The 16,929-nt window shown below is 34.4% G+C and overlaps 2 protein-coding genes across 3 annotated transcripts; one reads left to right on the top strand and one right to left on the bottom strand.

The window, feature by feature from the left end:
* Positions 1–874: 874 nt before the first annotated feature.
* On the top strand, positions 875–11,799 carry LOC123895110 (AUGMIN subunit 7-like). 2 transcript variants are annotated; one of them, XM_045945317.1, is made up of 11 exons: positions 875–1,197; positions 2,302–2,494; positions 2,674–2,759; positions 3,206–3,267; positions 3,576–3,667; positions 3,781–3,906; positions 4,332–4,422; positions 5,022–5,129; positions 6,765–7,598; positions 9,726–9,824; positions 10,427–11,799. In XM_045945317.1, the coding sequence occupies exons 2-11, from the start codon at positions 2,361–2,363 to the stop codon at positions 10,619–10,621; spliced, it is 1,827 nt and encodes a 608-aa protein (XP_045801273.1). In that variant the 5' UTR covers positions 875–1,197; positions 2,302–2,360; the 3' UTR covers positions 10,622–11,799. The 2 variants fall into 2 exon arrangements, with proteins under 2 accessions (XP_045801273.1, XP_045801274.1); XM_045945318.1 differs by lacking the exon at positions 6,765–7,598 and having other exon boundaries at positions 888–1,197.
* On the bottom strand, positions 10,904–13,039 carry LOC123896461 (receptor-like protein 32). Its single transcript, XM_045946843.1, has 3 exons — positions 12,552–13,039; positions 11,768–12,417; positions 10,904–11,610 (listed from the first exon to the last, which is right to left on the bottom strand). The coding sequence occupies exons 1-3, from the start codon at positions 13,037–13,039 to the stop codon at positions 10,904–10,906; spliced, it is 1,845 nt and encodes a 614-aa protein (XP_045802799.1).
* Between the last annotated feature and the right edge of the window lie 3,890 nt (positions 13,040–16,929).

Below are 16,929 nucleotides of genomic sequence, written 5' to 3'. Positions count from 1 at the left end.
GTGACTCAGAGGGCTAGTGGGACACGTGTTAGCAAACCCATCTATGAAGTAAGGAAGCTGGCTGGGCCAGCTTAAAAATCCAGTTCCACTATAAAAGGCTACCAGATGAAGAAAAACAGATCTAATTCCATTCCCACCACTCAAAATCGTCTAGGAGAGACCTAGGAGGCATATTCAAGGGGTTTTGGAGGTGGATACAAAACAATAGTTGAGGAATCATCATTGTAATGTTTGTTCATCTCTTTTCTTCTTAGTATTTTGTAAAGCTATCATGCAAATGAGTAGCTAATCTCTCTTTTGTTGAGATTATGTTTAAATTACTCTATTAATATGTTTTTCTATTGATCATGGTGTTATATATGGTTTTAGTTATTCATTAATATTGATTTTATCCTTGTGTTTTTTTGTTTTAATCTTTGGATTTGAAGTGTTATAGGGATATACTCTTTAAATCTTGAAATAGGATAAAATCTATTAAATTCAAAACTCTAGGAATATATTTGGGTTTAATATTCACTCAAAGTATTTGATCTTAATGATATTGTATTGATTAAGCACCCGAGGGATCGGGGTTTGATAGGTACAATAAATTTCTCGGCGTTATCTGGGAACAGAAACATACGATGAGTAAGTACGTGATAATATTGATAAATGGCTAGAACCTATGTAACTGATTAAGGGAATATGTATGCATGAGTGATTGAAATCTAATCCCAACAAATATTTTGAAGTATACATTGCCAAAAATAAAAACTTGTATTTCTTTAATTTTTTTCATTTAATTTAATAACAAAAACATGTGAAAATTTTAGAGAGTACAAATAAAATAAGCAAAATCCTTAACAGTGCCCTCCCGCATTATTTGGCGAGGTCTATTATGAAAGAGGGGATACAGTACGCAAGGAAAAAGGCACAGCGAATTGTTTTTAAGCCTATTTAAGCTTGTTAATAAGAAAATTCTATATTTGAAATTGTGCACCAAACTCTTTATAGCATTTATTTTAATTAATTAATTAATTAATTAATTAATTAATTACTTTTCCACATAATTTATCCATCTCTCTGTTTTCCTCATTTTGATTTGATCCCATTGATGATTCAACAAATTTCTCCTTCTCTACCATTCTTCTTCTTCCTTTCCCAAAATTAACAGCAATTTCACCACTCTATCGCAACCCCCTCAAGTAAATTTCACATGTATGTATGGATACAATTTTTCCTTAACTGTTAATTTGATTTACACTCGGTAGCACCAATTTTTCTTTAAAATTTGAAAATGTGGCTAACGATTTTATCCATCTATTCTTATTTCTAAAGTTATAACTACTCTTATTAGCGTGCATATTTTATTGTTTAGTTTGGTTTCATGATAATTTTGCTTCATGAATTGTTGATTATTTTTTAGCTTATGACTGTGTTACACGAGTTGAGTTGTTGTTTCTATGTTATTTTGAGTTAATAGAAAGGTTGCCATTATTTTCGTTAGGGTAGCTCAGATACTAGGTACTAGGGACATTATTGGAGCAGTCGGGTTTCGAACCCCCGGATTCCCCACTTCTCCACACTTAGAGGATGTGAGTCTAGCCACCAGGCTATGGAATGCAAAAAAAGAATGGTTATCATTTTTTAAGTAGGGAAAATTTAGGGTTTGGTTGAATGAAAATTTAGTTTTGTTTGAATTATTATCTTAATGCATATGCTTAAGAGTGTATATGTCAAGAGTGTCTCATTGGATGAGATATGACCTGAACATATATTTATCAGTGAACCAAGGTGCCATGGAGAGAAACAAAGCAAGTTATGATTTGCGGTTTAGAGAGACTTTAAATGTGGGGATCTTTTACCGTGCTTTGATATTTTGTGGGTGTGTATATAAGTATATCTTGGGTAGTGTTGTCAATCGCAGATAGCGGAAAATATTGGTTTGTTCAAATTCTGCTATGCTACAACGCTATAGTGCCATTATAGTTACTATTTGACAACAATTTGTACTAAATAGTGTATCGCAGAATAGTAGCGATTTGTTTAAATTCTGTTGTGCTACGACGCCAATATAGCTGCTATTCGACAACACCGATATTGGGAAAACATTTTTCTTTTGGCTGAATATGTACATTCTTCAATTTGATGCAGACTTAGTTAGCATTGTGTATAGTTAATTATGTAAGAATTTTAACTATAACCATGCCTTGTTTTGATGAATCCTTGAATCATGTCTAGTTTAACTTGTGTGCCATGTCTAGTTAGAAATCTATTTAACAACATCTAGCATTTTAAGTGCTTGTTTTGAATCTTTCTCAGATAGAATGTCACAAACTCAGTAGACACTAAAGGAAAAACTAAATAAGTTCACACAGAAGATGACATCGACGCAAATGGAAGTGATTCAGAAGAAATTGACAATGCTAAATTACTCACAAGCGAATGCCCCTGCACAGTCCCTCCTATTTGCTGGCATGGAGCGCTATGCCCTTTTGGAATGGCTCTTCTTTCGGTATCTTCTTTTCTTTGTCTGTTAAACACCATTCTCATTTTGAGTTGTGAAGGAATTTTTGAAAACAAGTTAATGGAAACAGGATTCTTAGGTCTTAAGACAAAATACTGCTAACACTCTGTGATGTATGCCTGTCTTTGTTAAGACGAAATGATTTTAAATTCTCGTACTTGCAACAGGCTATTGGGTGATAAGTCACCCTTTTCCCAACAAAACATACAAGGGGACGCCCTTGATGGTGACGAGGAGACAGCTCTAATTCAGCGTAAGAGTTTTTATTCTCTGTTCTTATAAAAATTCAAAATTGGCTGGTTGATTCCCGAACATATAAGCTTTCGTTGTAACTAAGTTTGTGCTTTGTCCGCAATTCTTCATTTTATACACAGTAATAGAAAAAAGGTTTGTGCTGTTCGGTTTCTTATATCAACCTGCTCAAAATCAACTATCATTGATCTATCATTGAGTAGCTTCTATCTTTTATACAGAATAGGCCCTCTTTTGTTCCATGATTATTGACATATGGTCAATTTTTCTTTTATTATTCACACGCGAGTTTCATTCTGTCATCATTGCTTTGTCAACTTCACTTTTGTCATACATCTTTACAAAAATGTTGTTTAGTCTCTTATTTTTAAACAAATTTGCCTCTGATGCACCTTTTGACAGTATCGTCCTTTCAGTAACATTACTTGTTATGGCTAAAATGTGCAGACTTGGCTGAAATTGCTAAGTTCTTGGATATTACGACAACTGTAGATACAGAAGCCATTCAAGTTAGTCATTTGATTACTTGTATTACTTTTTTTTTTTACCAAATTTGTTTCTTTAAGAAGCCTTTATGACTAGTCACTGGATACATGTTTACTGACAAGTTTGAATAACTTTATATTTCTCTGACATATGAAGCCATTTTCATTTTCATTTCCTATAAAGACAGTTGGAAAGAAAGGGGTTGTTGATACGCTAGCTATGAGATTTAATATTTTACTATTGAATAACTTTATATTTCTCTGACATATGAAGCCATTTTCATTTTCATTTTGTTTATATTTTACCTTGATGTTATGCATATATTTAACAGGGACATGGAAGCTATGAAGAGCGCGCTGAAATGCTTCGTCATATTGTAGATCTAGTGGAAGTAACTATCCATGCTGATAATCCAGAATGGAGGTTGTCCTTGGTTTTATATAGTTCAAAATGCTGAGTTTTTTCTTTCTTTCTATAATCAAAGTTTTGCATAGATGGTATTGACATAAATTTGGTTTGTATTCTTATTTCTGTAGTATTGACGAGCAGGTAGCCAAGGACATCCAACTGATAGATTCCATTGCAGAGAAACAGGCGCAAATATTTTCTGAAGAATATAAATTGTTTCCTCCAGATTTTCAGATTCAGTCCATATATCCAATGTAAAAGATTTTTGCTTCATTTTCTTATCATGAATTTTTTACCTTTTCAATTTGTGATTTCTAGTAGAGGATCATATCTTCATTTCATTATGATGGGCTTGCATTTGTATCCGAAGTTACTTAGTTAACCCTGTAACATCTGATATAGTGTTTTAACATGTGTATCACATTAGTGCATATCTTTGAACTGGACTGGCATGGTTCATGTCAGATGTTGCCATGTCAGAAAGGTTATTTGTTTCCTTGTCTTAAGTAGTTCATAAAGATTTTTTACTCACACTTTGGATTTGACTGTTGAATTTTTATTCATTCAATACACACAAACTGATTTATAATTGGAATTTGAAAATTATTTATCTTTTGCACTAACTTTCTATCTCATAAGTTGTAGTAACATTCTGTTTCTTTAATTAAACTCTTTTCAGGCCAGATGTTTCTGAGTTGGAGTCCAAGCTTTCTGAACAATCAAAAATATTGTTGAATCTTCATCAAAAAGTTGATGACTTGGCGTCCAAGGTTTTCTGAACATCTTAAACCCAATTCTTGTCTTTGAATAGTCATATTATATGATATCTTATGTCCTGCTGGAATTTAATCAGAAACTTATAATTTTCTCTCATTTTTCGCCTGGCCATATATTACCACCTTATTAATGTTTTGTATTTTACATTATGTTGATATCATCAAAATAAGCCAATTTTGGTCCGAGGTCTCGTCATAATGGATTAGGCCCGATCTTCCATGGGTTCAGACTTCTTACAAATAGGGAACGGACGATAAGTTCCAGTCTCACGAGCCAAGCCAAGCTCATATTTCCACTGATAGAACATTGCAAAGGAAGGAGACAAATCTGTTCAGAGTCTGTTAAGAGAGTTACCAATACATTCTTTTTTCCCTTCCATTCCGATATTGGTCCCTATCATACTAGTTAGAGATTAGTTGGATCAGTTTCTCAACCTTGTGTTAATTTTTTCGCTGTTCCTTAATATCTTTTCATTTGTTTTTCTAATTTATGATTTATTTTTTTAAAAAATGAAGATACTTTGGTTTCAAAATGTTTTGAGTATTGTTGCTGTACTAATTTTGATATAGCTGCTATTTTATCCTGTTTGTAGCATGCTTACAATCCATATGAGGAGTATGCTGAGGTGGAATCCCAACTGCGGGCACATCTTCAATCATTCCTACAAACTGCCAAGACATTCAACTTGATTTACACCAAGGTTTGATCAGGCTTTACTCTAATGTGTTTTGCAAACCCTATTTTTAATTTATTCAAACCCCGGAAAAAGTATGAGTGAAGAAAACATCATGGAAGTGGCGAAACCATCACTATCATTATCTGTGAAGTTTTGGTTTCAATTTAGTCAGGGACTACATGCTTCTAAATATCTCATAGTTTGAGTACCTAGACCAGAATAACTAGTTCATCTGGATCAACAGTCACACGGTCATTGTCCTGCCATGGCCTAACTTGTAGTTATGTTGCCTCTATAAAAGTTGGATAGGTTCGCTTGTAATTGTCATCTGGTAAGCCTCATGCTATCATAGAGACTGGTTTGTATGTGCCTCACTGGGTCTATGAAACTGAAAAGCCACAAAACCTTTGCCAGGAAATAAAGGAAGGTCGTAGTAGTCGTAGAATGTTTCTGACTATGATTATAACTGACCATAATGTATTACTTTTATCAATTGTAAATAAATGCAAACATTTAAATTAATTTTTTTAATAAAAAATTGAGGAAGGGGGAAGTTGTATTAATTAAAGTGACACTAATAGCCATTTTACAGCTTTCCCCGAGGGGATTTGAACTTAGTACCTCAGGTTACAAAGATAAACTCTTACCACTAAGCTAGCACCTCAAGTGTAAATGTGAACGTTTAAATGACTGTACTAGGGTTTCTGAGTATATACCTTTTTTTAATTATATATTTTGTTTAGTTTTTGATAGAAGACTATTGGCTTTGTACTTTTTTTGTTGTATTAACCCTCTGGTTCCCAAGGGGAAGGGGGGCCCGGTAATCCAGAGTTCGGCCTCGAGGTAAGTAAAGTCTAGCCAAGAATTGTTCCCACCAGAATTCGAACTCGGTTTCTCCCGAACGATATTGGTTTTGTACTTTTGTTTGCATTGCATTTGATGAAATAAAAATAAAAATTTGGAGTACTTAGCCCATGGTTTTAGCCAACATGGCCCTACCTTTAAAGGATAAATTTAATTAAAAATCTCTCAAAAGTTAATATTAAGTCTCATAAAAATATGTCTTCCAATGCATAGCATTTGTCAAGACTAGGATGGATTTAAGTGTAGGTCTGCCAAAGCAGGATAGCTTTATTAGTACTAGTAGGACATGATAGGATATATGTAATGTAATATCCAAATGTCAAACATTGGGTGTGACTTAGAAAAAAAGAATAAGTGTTATTTAGAATAGGATTGAAATGAAATGGTTAGAGGGATAGAGTTGGCTATTAATTCATAAGATTATTTAGTGATAAAAAAGAAGACATATTTGGTGATAAAAAATATAAGCAAAACCCAACCAATTTGACCATATTTAATGCTATTATTATCAAAATACCCTTCAATGAAACAAATTCTCGTACGAAGTTAAACGAAAAGAAATAGTAGTTTGGGAAATGCATTTTTTTACATCAGGAAAATTAGTTGAGATTAACCATTATTCTTAATATGTGTGTAGTTAGTTACTTTTGTTTATAATTGCTTTGATGGGTTTTTCTGGAATCTGGATCATTGTTGATGATCTTTGATTTGAATGAAATCGTTGATATTTAACAAAAGGCCTTGTTAAATATGTTTATTGCATGATACTTATACTTCAAATGTTTCTGTTTTTAGATTACCATGGCAACAAATACATCAGGAAATTTATCACTGCAATCTCTCCTTGAGAATGACAAATTATCTATAACAAACTTTCCGGAATGGTACAGTAACCTGAGGATTGTCCTCAAGCATGAGAAAAAATTGTATGTACTTGAACAAAAACTTCCCGAACTACCTGCTGCCACTGCCCCTAAGGCTGATAAGGATGCTTACAAGAAGCATTTCGATGATGCACATGATATTGGCTGTCTCATGCTTGCTACCATGAACTCAGAGTTGCAAAAGCAACACGAGAACATGGAGGCTTATGATATGATCATGCACCTCAAAATGCTCTATAAAGAGCAAGCAAGATATGAAAGGATTGAGGTTTCCAGAGCCCTTTTCCGATGCAAGCTGGCAGAAGGAAACCCAGTTGGTCCTCATGTGCTCCAGATGATTGGGTACATTGAGAACCTAGAGAGATTGGGTTACCCTTTGGGCCTTGTGTTGGCCACTGACTTGATCCTGCAATCGTTGCCGGATAGTTATAGTCAACTTGTCATGAACTACATCATGAACAATATTTACAAGACTCTGCCCGAACTTGCTAGCATGTTGAGAACTGCTGAGCAAATTCTCAAAAAAGGAAAAGGGAAGACCATTTTGATGGTCCAAAATGGAAATGAGCACAAGGACATGGGCAAGAAAAAGTTCAAGCCAAGTACTTCTAGCTTGAAACCTGTGGGAGGGGTGACAAAGAAGGGTACCTGCTTCCATTGCGGTCAGATCGGACATTGGAAAAGGAATTGCACGAGGTATTTAGAAGAGTGCAAGAAGAGGAAAGTAAGTGATGCTTCTATTAAGGTACATTTATTATAGAAGTCAATATCTCAACTTCTGCATCGTGAGTATTAGATACTACATATGGATCTCATATTTGTAGAATTGTCCAAGATCTAAAAAGTAGTAGGATGTTGTTTAAACTATGAATTTGAAATGGAGCAAAAGTTGCTGTATTAGTTGCTATGTTGTCAATAGCGGCCTGGAGCTGCAGGGAAAATTAGCTAGCTTTCCCCACACACAGTGAAGCGTCTCAGAATAGAGTTGTGGCCGTGTCTGCAAATCGCATTGTGTTTCGCTGCTGGTAAGCCGCTACAAGAGATCGTCTGATTTTAGGGTTTGAAAAATCCTAAAATACCCTTAGGGTCCGTTTGATCTGCAAAACATAAATACTGGACAGAACGGTACATGACAGCACAAGACATAACAGCACATGATAAACGTTGAAGGTATTGAACAAACTTTGTGTTGTACGATGTTTGGTGGACAAAAGGTTATTTTGGTATTTTAGACAACTTGTGCTGAGGACAAAAAGTTGTCCCGTGGTTCAGTGGGGGACAAGAATTTTAGTTTTTGTCCTGTCCCTTGACCCCCAGTTTGTCCAGTACCAGGAACAATTTTAAATCAAACACAGTACAACAGAAGTTGTTCTGTCCAGTCCCTTATTTTTTAGCAGATCAAACGGACCCTTAAAATTGAGCAATACAAGAGTTTTTGTGCTGAAAAAACCTTATTACCCTCTTTTCTTCTCCGACCAATTCCCACTCTCTCTTCATTTCTTCTTAGCTTTCTCCTCTGCTGTACCAGTCATGGCCGTCGTTCCAGTCCCTGTCTTCGTCATCCACCATCGTTCCAGCCCCTGCCTTCGTCATCCGCCATCGTTCCAGCCCCTTCCTTCATCAGCCTCGGTCCTAACCTATATCTTCACACTCCTACATCCATGAAAACTCTCGATCCTTCTAAGATAGCTGCCATCCCACATTCTCAATTTTGGGTTTGGCTGCACTGCAATTTGGGATTTACAACATAGATTATCTATAGGGACTTATTTTTTGACTTTGCCTTCTCCCAGTCCCTGTCCTCGCAGAGAAAAACGTCCACCTACGGGGTTCCAAACAGAGCAGTCCCTTGCGGGGATTGCCATGTATGGGTGGTAATTGACAACCCTAAGAATTTTTAAGATTCTTCTTTTGCAGCTCATTTTAAATAGGAACTAGATAAATTTGATGTTAAAAATGCCTTTTCACTTGGAGACTTGGGAAAGGAAGTAGGCATGGAGATTCCACTTGAATATGATTCATATAATAGGAATGAAGTATGCTGGTTAAAAAAGGCGCTATACCGACTGAAGCAATTTTCTCTTGCTTGGTTTTTCAATAAGAGTGTGATGCCTTTGGGGTTTAGACAGAGCCATGGCAATGATATGTGGATTATATACTCATATATGGTGATCATGATGACGAGAAACATATCTTGAAATAAAAATTAGCAGCTCAAACTGAGATGAAGTATCTTGGAAATGTGAAGTACTTTCTTGGGTTAAGATTGCCTACTCAAAGCAAGGAATCTTTATCTCCCAATGGAAGTAAGTTAATTAGTATACAAGTGGCTATGCAACCCAATTTACCAGTTTCATTATATTTGAGAAGCTCTGGAGATTTAGGTGAGTCGAGCTTGAGCCAAAAAAATGGCTTGATTTCTTATTGGACTGAGCTTGAGTTAGGCCTAACTTGGCTCTCAACTAAACACACTTCCACCTGACCAATACCATGAGGAATTCCTTTCTCCATTATTATTAGCATATTCAAAGTTGTTTCAACAGACTCAATGATAAATTGTGCTGAGAAAGAGTAGCTGATGCTAGACATATCTATTTAGCAAGGGACTATTTTTGAATGATGAAGCTAATGTATAATGTGTCTTTCATGTATACATACATGTCTTTCATGTATCATATGTGTTGCCATAAATAACTATTGAAGAAGTTCATGATCTTTAAATAATTTTCAATTTTTGATTAGCAGTGAGATTGCATGGTCAATATTTGCTTTTAATTTTCTATAAGACAAGTTTCTCACTTGATATGCTCGCCCTGCCCCTAACACATGCTCGTAACATCTGGGAAGATTATAAACAATCTCTTTTGTGTAGGAAATTCGGCCATGGACGCACATGATGGAAGTTCCACAACTTCATGGGTTTGGACCAGCTGCTAGTCGACTATTGGAGGCTTACAAAATGCTTTTGAAGGTAACCTTTCCATGCTTGGCTCATGTATTAAATGTTTTTCTAAGCAATTAGCCCTATTTTCATTATGGACTTTGAACGATCATTTCAGGGATTAACATAAACTGAATCCCTTAATTATAGGGATTAATCAGTCCAATAATTTATCGCATCATTTACAACAGAAACATAAACAAGAAAAGGGGAAATATATTTACAAAAGTGCATCTCAAATGTGTCAACAAGAGTAACATTTTTGGATCAATGTTAAAATTTATAGACTTGAATTATGATACACACTTTCAATCAGGCAGTTAATTTCTTAAAATGCTTGTCTTATAGAAACCTGTTGGTGTATAATTTAATATGGTTTACTTCATTCTTAACACGATTTCAAACCCATTTATATTTAAATAGGGAAAAAGACGTGATGAATATCGTATTCTTATTAATATAGCATAGTAAATTTAGTGTTGGTTTCTATTAAACATTGCTCTATTTCTTCTGCTGTTATTTCATGTTAAGTGAGAACCGAGCAATTATAGGTAACCATATTTTGAATAATATTCTTGTTGCTGACTTCTATAGATTTTCATTTTATAATTTTTTCTGTATGTTTGCAACAGTTTCTTAGGAACCTAAGGAATCTTAGAGACTCACATGGAGCTCTTGCTTTTGGATATTCAGAAACTTCTGAAGGGCCTTCTTCTGTTACAAAAATAATCTCTGAATGTGAATCTGCATTGACAGACTTAAATCGCGGTCTTCGAATTCTATCTACTTCCATTGCTCGTCAGCAGGGAGAGAAGATGAGCACTTGATAAAACAATATCAGAAATAAAATTAGTCCTTATTCTTTTGGTTTACCATAGGATAATATTGGTCTAGTGATAAAAAGTTGACATACACATCAATTTTAACAATAGGACAACTTTCTATACATAGTTTTTTATTTTCACGCTAAATAAAATAGAAAGACAAGATTGCAGGCCTCGGGGTTCGAACCCCGGACACTCCACTTGTTCACCTTTAACATGGAATTTTTAGCCACTAGGCTACTAGACCTAATAATAAAAAGAAGACAAGATTACATATTAGAATGTTTAGTATGGTTTCCACCTCAAAGTTCTATACTTTTTTCCTCCATGATGTTCATATACAAAATCAAGCTGAGGAATGATCCTATAAAGCATGTCATCAACCTTCTTGGAATACCACATCCTCCATCTCTTCCACAGAATAAGGGGAAGTATCAAAATTCCAAAACCAAAAGTGAATCCCAACTCAGCACTTAAGAAATTCCAATCAATATTTGATCTCTCATAATTTGTTTCAGATACTTGTGGTTGTGTTTCTGGTGAGTACCCTTTTCTCCCATTGGAAATTTGAGTCAAAGGAGGTCCAAATAGCCTTTCGTTTCCTATAAATGAATCTGCTTGAAAGGACTGAATCTGTGTTCCAGTTGGTATTTTTCCCACCAAGTGATTGTATGAAATGTTCATAACTGCAAGAAATGATAAACTTGCAAGCTCTGTAGGAATCTCTCCACTTAAGGAATTCATGGACAAATCTAAGGACTCAAGATGTTTTAGATTGCTTACAAAAGAAGGTATCTTACCTGAGAAAGTATTTTGTGACAAGTTAAGAGCATGCAGTCCTATAAGATTCATAAGCTCTTCAGGTATTGGTCCTCCAAAGTTGTTGGATGAGAGATCCAATGAAGTAAAAGCAATAAGAATTTTAACCAAATTCAATGTTCTACCTTTGTTAACAATTGTAACTGAATCATCATAATTGCTACGAGCATCTCCTTCATCAAAAACATGAGAGATTACATGATAAAGCAAAAAAGGTGGTTCTTTTGCTATAATTTTAGCCAACTTCATTTGTAACTCACTGTTGAGATTTGACAAACATAGCATTGTAGTTATCATAGAGATTAAAAAATATATGACCAAACTTGTCACCTTTATCTTCATCAATCATCAAAGCTTTCCAACTTTGTAACAATGATGGTGGTAATGTACCACTGAAATTGTTATTTGCTAGATCAACAATTTGAAGTGTTTCCCAATTTCCACTGTTATTGTGACATTCAATATTGCCATGCAATTTGTTTGTCCTTAAAATCACGACTCGTAGCGAGGAAATTTTCTTCAAGAAGCAAGGAAATTTATCAGTTAATTGATTTTTTCCAAGGTTTAGAACTTGAAGGTGTTTGCAATTAGCCAAAGATTTTGGTATTGTCCCTTTCAAAAGATTTGCACTAAGATCTAATAACCTTAGATCACATGATTTTGAGAATGTATCTGAAATATGACCATTGAGTTTGTTTCCACCTAGGTTTAGTAGCCTAAGAGTGTTGCTCTTTTTTGTCAAACACATTGGAATGTCTTTCAACATAGAGCTGAATCTATTGCTTGAGTAGTCCAAATAAATGGCATTTTTCATAAAAAATGGAGCAATACCTTTTAGTTGATTGGAATGAAGGTCAAGTCTTGAACTAAGATTATGCAAAGGACCTTCAAAATCTGTTAGAGAATTATAGGAAACATTTAAAGCAACCAAAGAATCAAATCTCCAAAGCCAATTAGGAATTGTTCCTGAAATTTGATTGCTAGATAAGTCTAGGTAGAGCAATGAGGATTTATATTTCAAAAAGTTTGGAAATGTTCTCAAATTGCATGAAGACAACCAAAGTGTTTTCAAATTAGGAAAGATGATGCATTCTTTAAATCTGTATCAACAAACAAGTTGTTGTATCCAAGATCAAGTGTGGTTAAATTTTGAAGCCTTCCAATCACATCAAGTTCAATAGTACCATTGAACTTGTTTTCGGAAAGTTGAAGCGAAAGAAGTCTCTCGAGTTTGAAGATAGACATAGGAATAGACCCTTCAAAATTATTGCGACTTAAATCAAGCATCTCTAATAATGACATAGAAGCATTTGAAAATTCTTCTAATACACCTTCAAATTTGTTGTTGTAAAGCATGAGGATTTGAAGAGATTGAAGTCTAAACAATGATGAAGGGATTCTTCCATAAAAAGAATTATCACCTAAATCAATGCTCATGAGGTTTATAAGTCCTTCAAAATGAGTAGATGGAATTGTACCTTTGAAATCATTGTGATTGAGAGATAAAACTTTGAGGGACTTAGAACTATTAAGAGACGGAAGAGGACCGATGAAGTTGTTGAATGACAAGTCTAGATGAACAAGTTTGGTAAGATGAGACATTGAATTAGGAAGTGTTCCATTAAATTGACAATTTGATAGATCTAATGTAGATAATTGTCTCAAATTGTGAATGGAATTTGGAATTGGTCCTGAAAAATTTGTATGGCTAGGATTCAAGTTGTGCAAAGATTCTTGATGTTTGAAGTTTGGTAGAGAACAATGAAGACCAAGATTATAAGAAACATCAAGCACTTGTAGTGAGGGTAATTGGAAGATTTCATTTGGAACTTGTCCATAGATAAACTCATTACTTAAGTCAAGAGCTATAACACATGTCCTTTATTGTTGCATGTTACTCCATTCTAGGGGTGTGCAGAAAAAAAGCGACCGACCGAAACCGTAAAACCCGAGAGCCAAAAAACCGAACAGGGCGGTTTTAAATCGGTTTGCGGGTCGACAAGTTAGACTTTTCAGTCTTGAACGGATATGTATGGTCGGGTGTGGGTTTGGAAAATTTGAATTGTCGGTACCCAAGCCCGACCGATCACTTAACTATGCTGGCATCTAGCTGTGTTTTACTGGACATGTCCATTATCTTTTTAAAAAATAAGTTAATTGTAATCCACTGACACACTTAATATTTACCTACACTTGTACTTGAACTGTTTTTCTTGAGACACACAATAACACCACTGACACACTCTAAAATTACTATTTTCAAGACCTTTTTTTTTCTTTCATACATTTTCAAGACACGTCCAACTAGCTAGTAGAGCTTGGAACTTTATCTTTTATACAATTCATTACTTTATTATAGTTCTTTCAAGTTTCATCTTCTAAAAAGTCAGATATAGTAGTGTAGACTCTCTTCTTCATACTACCGGCGTGAATTCATCCATAAACATCATACTCCACCGCCATTCTGAGTTGCAACCTTGAAGCATCATATTCATCTTTTGAATCCCTAAACTAACTCATGTATACTGTAAACAAGAAACAAGGAATGGTAAGCTTTTATCTCTCTCACTCACCCTCCATTACATTTTTTCTTCTTCTACTCTTACCTTGTGTTGCAGAGATTTTAGATCCATTATTATTGGTCTAAACCGTTTCAATCCGTTCGAATAACCCGCAATCCGAACAACCCCTAACCCGTACAATCCGAAGTGTTTGTTGGTCGAAAATGGGTTTGATATTTGACACTTCGGTTTTGAGCAGTATTGAAATTTTCGGCCCGAACCCGTCCGAACCCGCCCAATGCCCACCCCTACTCCATTCCATTCACAACAATGTTTGGTTGGATTCCAATCAACAAGTTTTTTGGAGTTGGTTGAGTTCAATGTGAGGTTGTTCTTTAATTGGAGCAACAAAGATTGTTGATGATCAAGATTATGGCTAGTTACAAAAACACTATTGATTATGAGGTTTATGAGGCAAAAGGGTAGCAAAGGAATTAGCCACAAAATCATTTTCATTGGAGATAGTTATGAAAACAAAGTTGCTATATTAAATGGTTTAAGGTTGAAGATGGTTTTTTACTTTTGAGCATAAGCTATCTTTTCTATTTATAGATTATTTGACCCATTTTTTACGCCAAACTATCTTTCACAAGCACAATTCAAATCTCCGGCCAATGTCATATCTACCTATTTCCAACAAGACTAATTACATACATTCTTCATAGTTGAGAATTTGATAAAATTGAGCACCTTCATCTTTTATTTTACGATGGAGCAAATAAAATTTGAACTTAAGACCTTATGTATACTACTCAAACCTCTCGCCACTGGATTAAGTGGTTTCGAGGACTTTCACTTTAAACTTACAGCTGGTACAAAATTCAATCAAACATGACTAAAAAAATATGCATTAGTTCGTATCATGTGAATAATGTTTTATTTTTATGTTAGTCTTACACTTACAATTTTCTATTTTTTATGTCATATAATCACTTTGAAATTATAGTTATAAAATTAGGATGATATGTTGTTGTAAGTATAATTCAGTTGACAAAAATTAGGGTAACATTGCAATATGTTTGAGACTGTTCAAATTTGAAATTTTCTATTTATTCATTTTAGAGGTAAAACTCTCATCAATAAACTACTTTAACAAGACATCATTTTCCTAAGAAGCAGAATGTTTAAGCAAAAATAAATAATCTAAAACCCAATTAGTTGAGTTGCTTGTATCCATATGTCGGCCCTGGAAAATGACATGATGCGGTGGTCACGTACCCTAAAAATTTGGAAAGAAATAGTTGGAGTATTTTTTGTTTTGACAAAATTATAGTTGGAGTATTACAATTAAATACTCTAATGGGTAATGCTAAACAGTGCTCCGTAACACTTGTTAAGTAAATTAAAAAAGGAAATAAATGATAAAAGTAATGATGAGAGAGATAACTTTACACATTTTAAAACATTAAATGCATAATTTATGAGATAAAATTTTCATGTTGATATATTTAACAAATACCCCAGAGACACCGTTTAACATTTTCCTTAAACAATACACATGGTGGAACCCAAGCCCTCACAGATTCTACTACAGTTCAAATAATACGTTAACATCACCGGACCTACTTCAACTTCAACCTTACCTTCTTAACTCCTTTTATCCATCTAACTACCAAACATCTGTCATGTCGACCACTCTCTCAGGAAATCAAAATTTGATCCTGCCGATTATATTTCAAACCTTTCATATTCACATTTTCTTTTTCAACTTTTATTAAATATTTTGTCAAAAACAAAATATACCTTCAATAAAATAGTGAATAATTTCTCTGGGAGGTATACTTCTAGTTGGTAGGGACAATTCCTATAATATACAGGACCAATTCAATTTCTGATAATTTCACTTGTAAATTTTAAAAGATGAAATTTTAGTCATCAAACTACTTGGAGAAAAAAATTGTAAATAACTAACATAAAAAAAATAGTGAATAACTAATGACTGATAAATTAATTAATTCAATTTATAATATTTAGTAAAATGAACGATTGAACTAAATAATAAGTATAAAATCGTTATAAAGTATAATTACTCTAAAATAACTATTCCAAGCACTTTATCAAAATCGTTACTCCATTCGGACCTAATTATAAGAATTTTTTACGATAAAAATTTATTCTTAAATATAGGACTCTCTACAAATTTTTAGATACAATTATTACTTTTTTTTACACAATTATTACTTTTTTTTAAAAAAATATATCTAGCTTGTGAAAAATTAATTATTTGAATTTATAGTAATAAATATTTTGAAGACTATAATTAGAGCTGTCAAAGGGGCCGGCCCGGCCCGGCCCAACCTAGAGGGCAAGGACATATAAAGGGAAATTTCTCATCCCACCTACCCACTTTCTCACTCACCCCTTATTTTTCCATTTTTGCCCTTGGTCAAAAAATCCGAAACACGTTTTCTTAATTTTTTTTGCCTTTAAAAACAACTTCGGAATGTGTTTTCCGAATCTTTTCCAAATTTGAACTAAAAAAATTCGGAAAACGCGTTCCGAATTTTTTGACCAAGGGCAAAAATCGAATTTCTAGGGGGTGGTGAGAAAGTGGGTAGGTGAGATGAGAAATTTTCATATAAAGGGACCCGTCTGACCCGACCAATTAAACTTCATGGTCTCGGCCTGCCTAGCTCGGTCCGATAAGCAAAAGCCTACATAGCTCGGTCCATTTTACATATATTGCTCTTAAATGCACAATACAAACATAGACCGATAAAATAGGGGATACAAAACAAATGCATCGTATATAAGCGGAACACTAATGCAAAATACCAAAACAGACACTACGGTAAGGCCTACTCGACCACCTAGTTTAATTCTGGTATCAATTCTACCTACGGTTCCACCAACCCGATCGCACTTTGCGGTACGAGTGATGTACTTACGATATTCTTTAAAAATAGTAGTTGGATCATTTAATTCCATAAA

This window comes from Trifolium pratense, linkage group LG7 (genome assembly GCF_020283565.1).
Source record: "Trifolium pratense cultivar HEN17-A07 linkage group LG7, ARS_RC_1.1, whole genome shotgun sequence".
NCBI classification, from domain to species: domain Eukaryota; kingdom Viridiplantae; phylum Streptophyta; class Magnoliopsida; order Fabales; family Fabaceae; genus Trifolium; species Trifolium pratense.
Note: the sequence above shows the minus strand (reverse complement) of the source record. Positions and strands in the feature narration are given on the sequence as shown.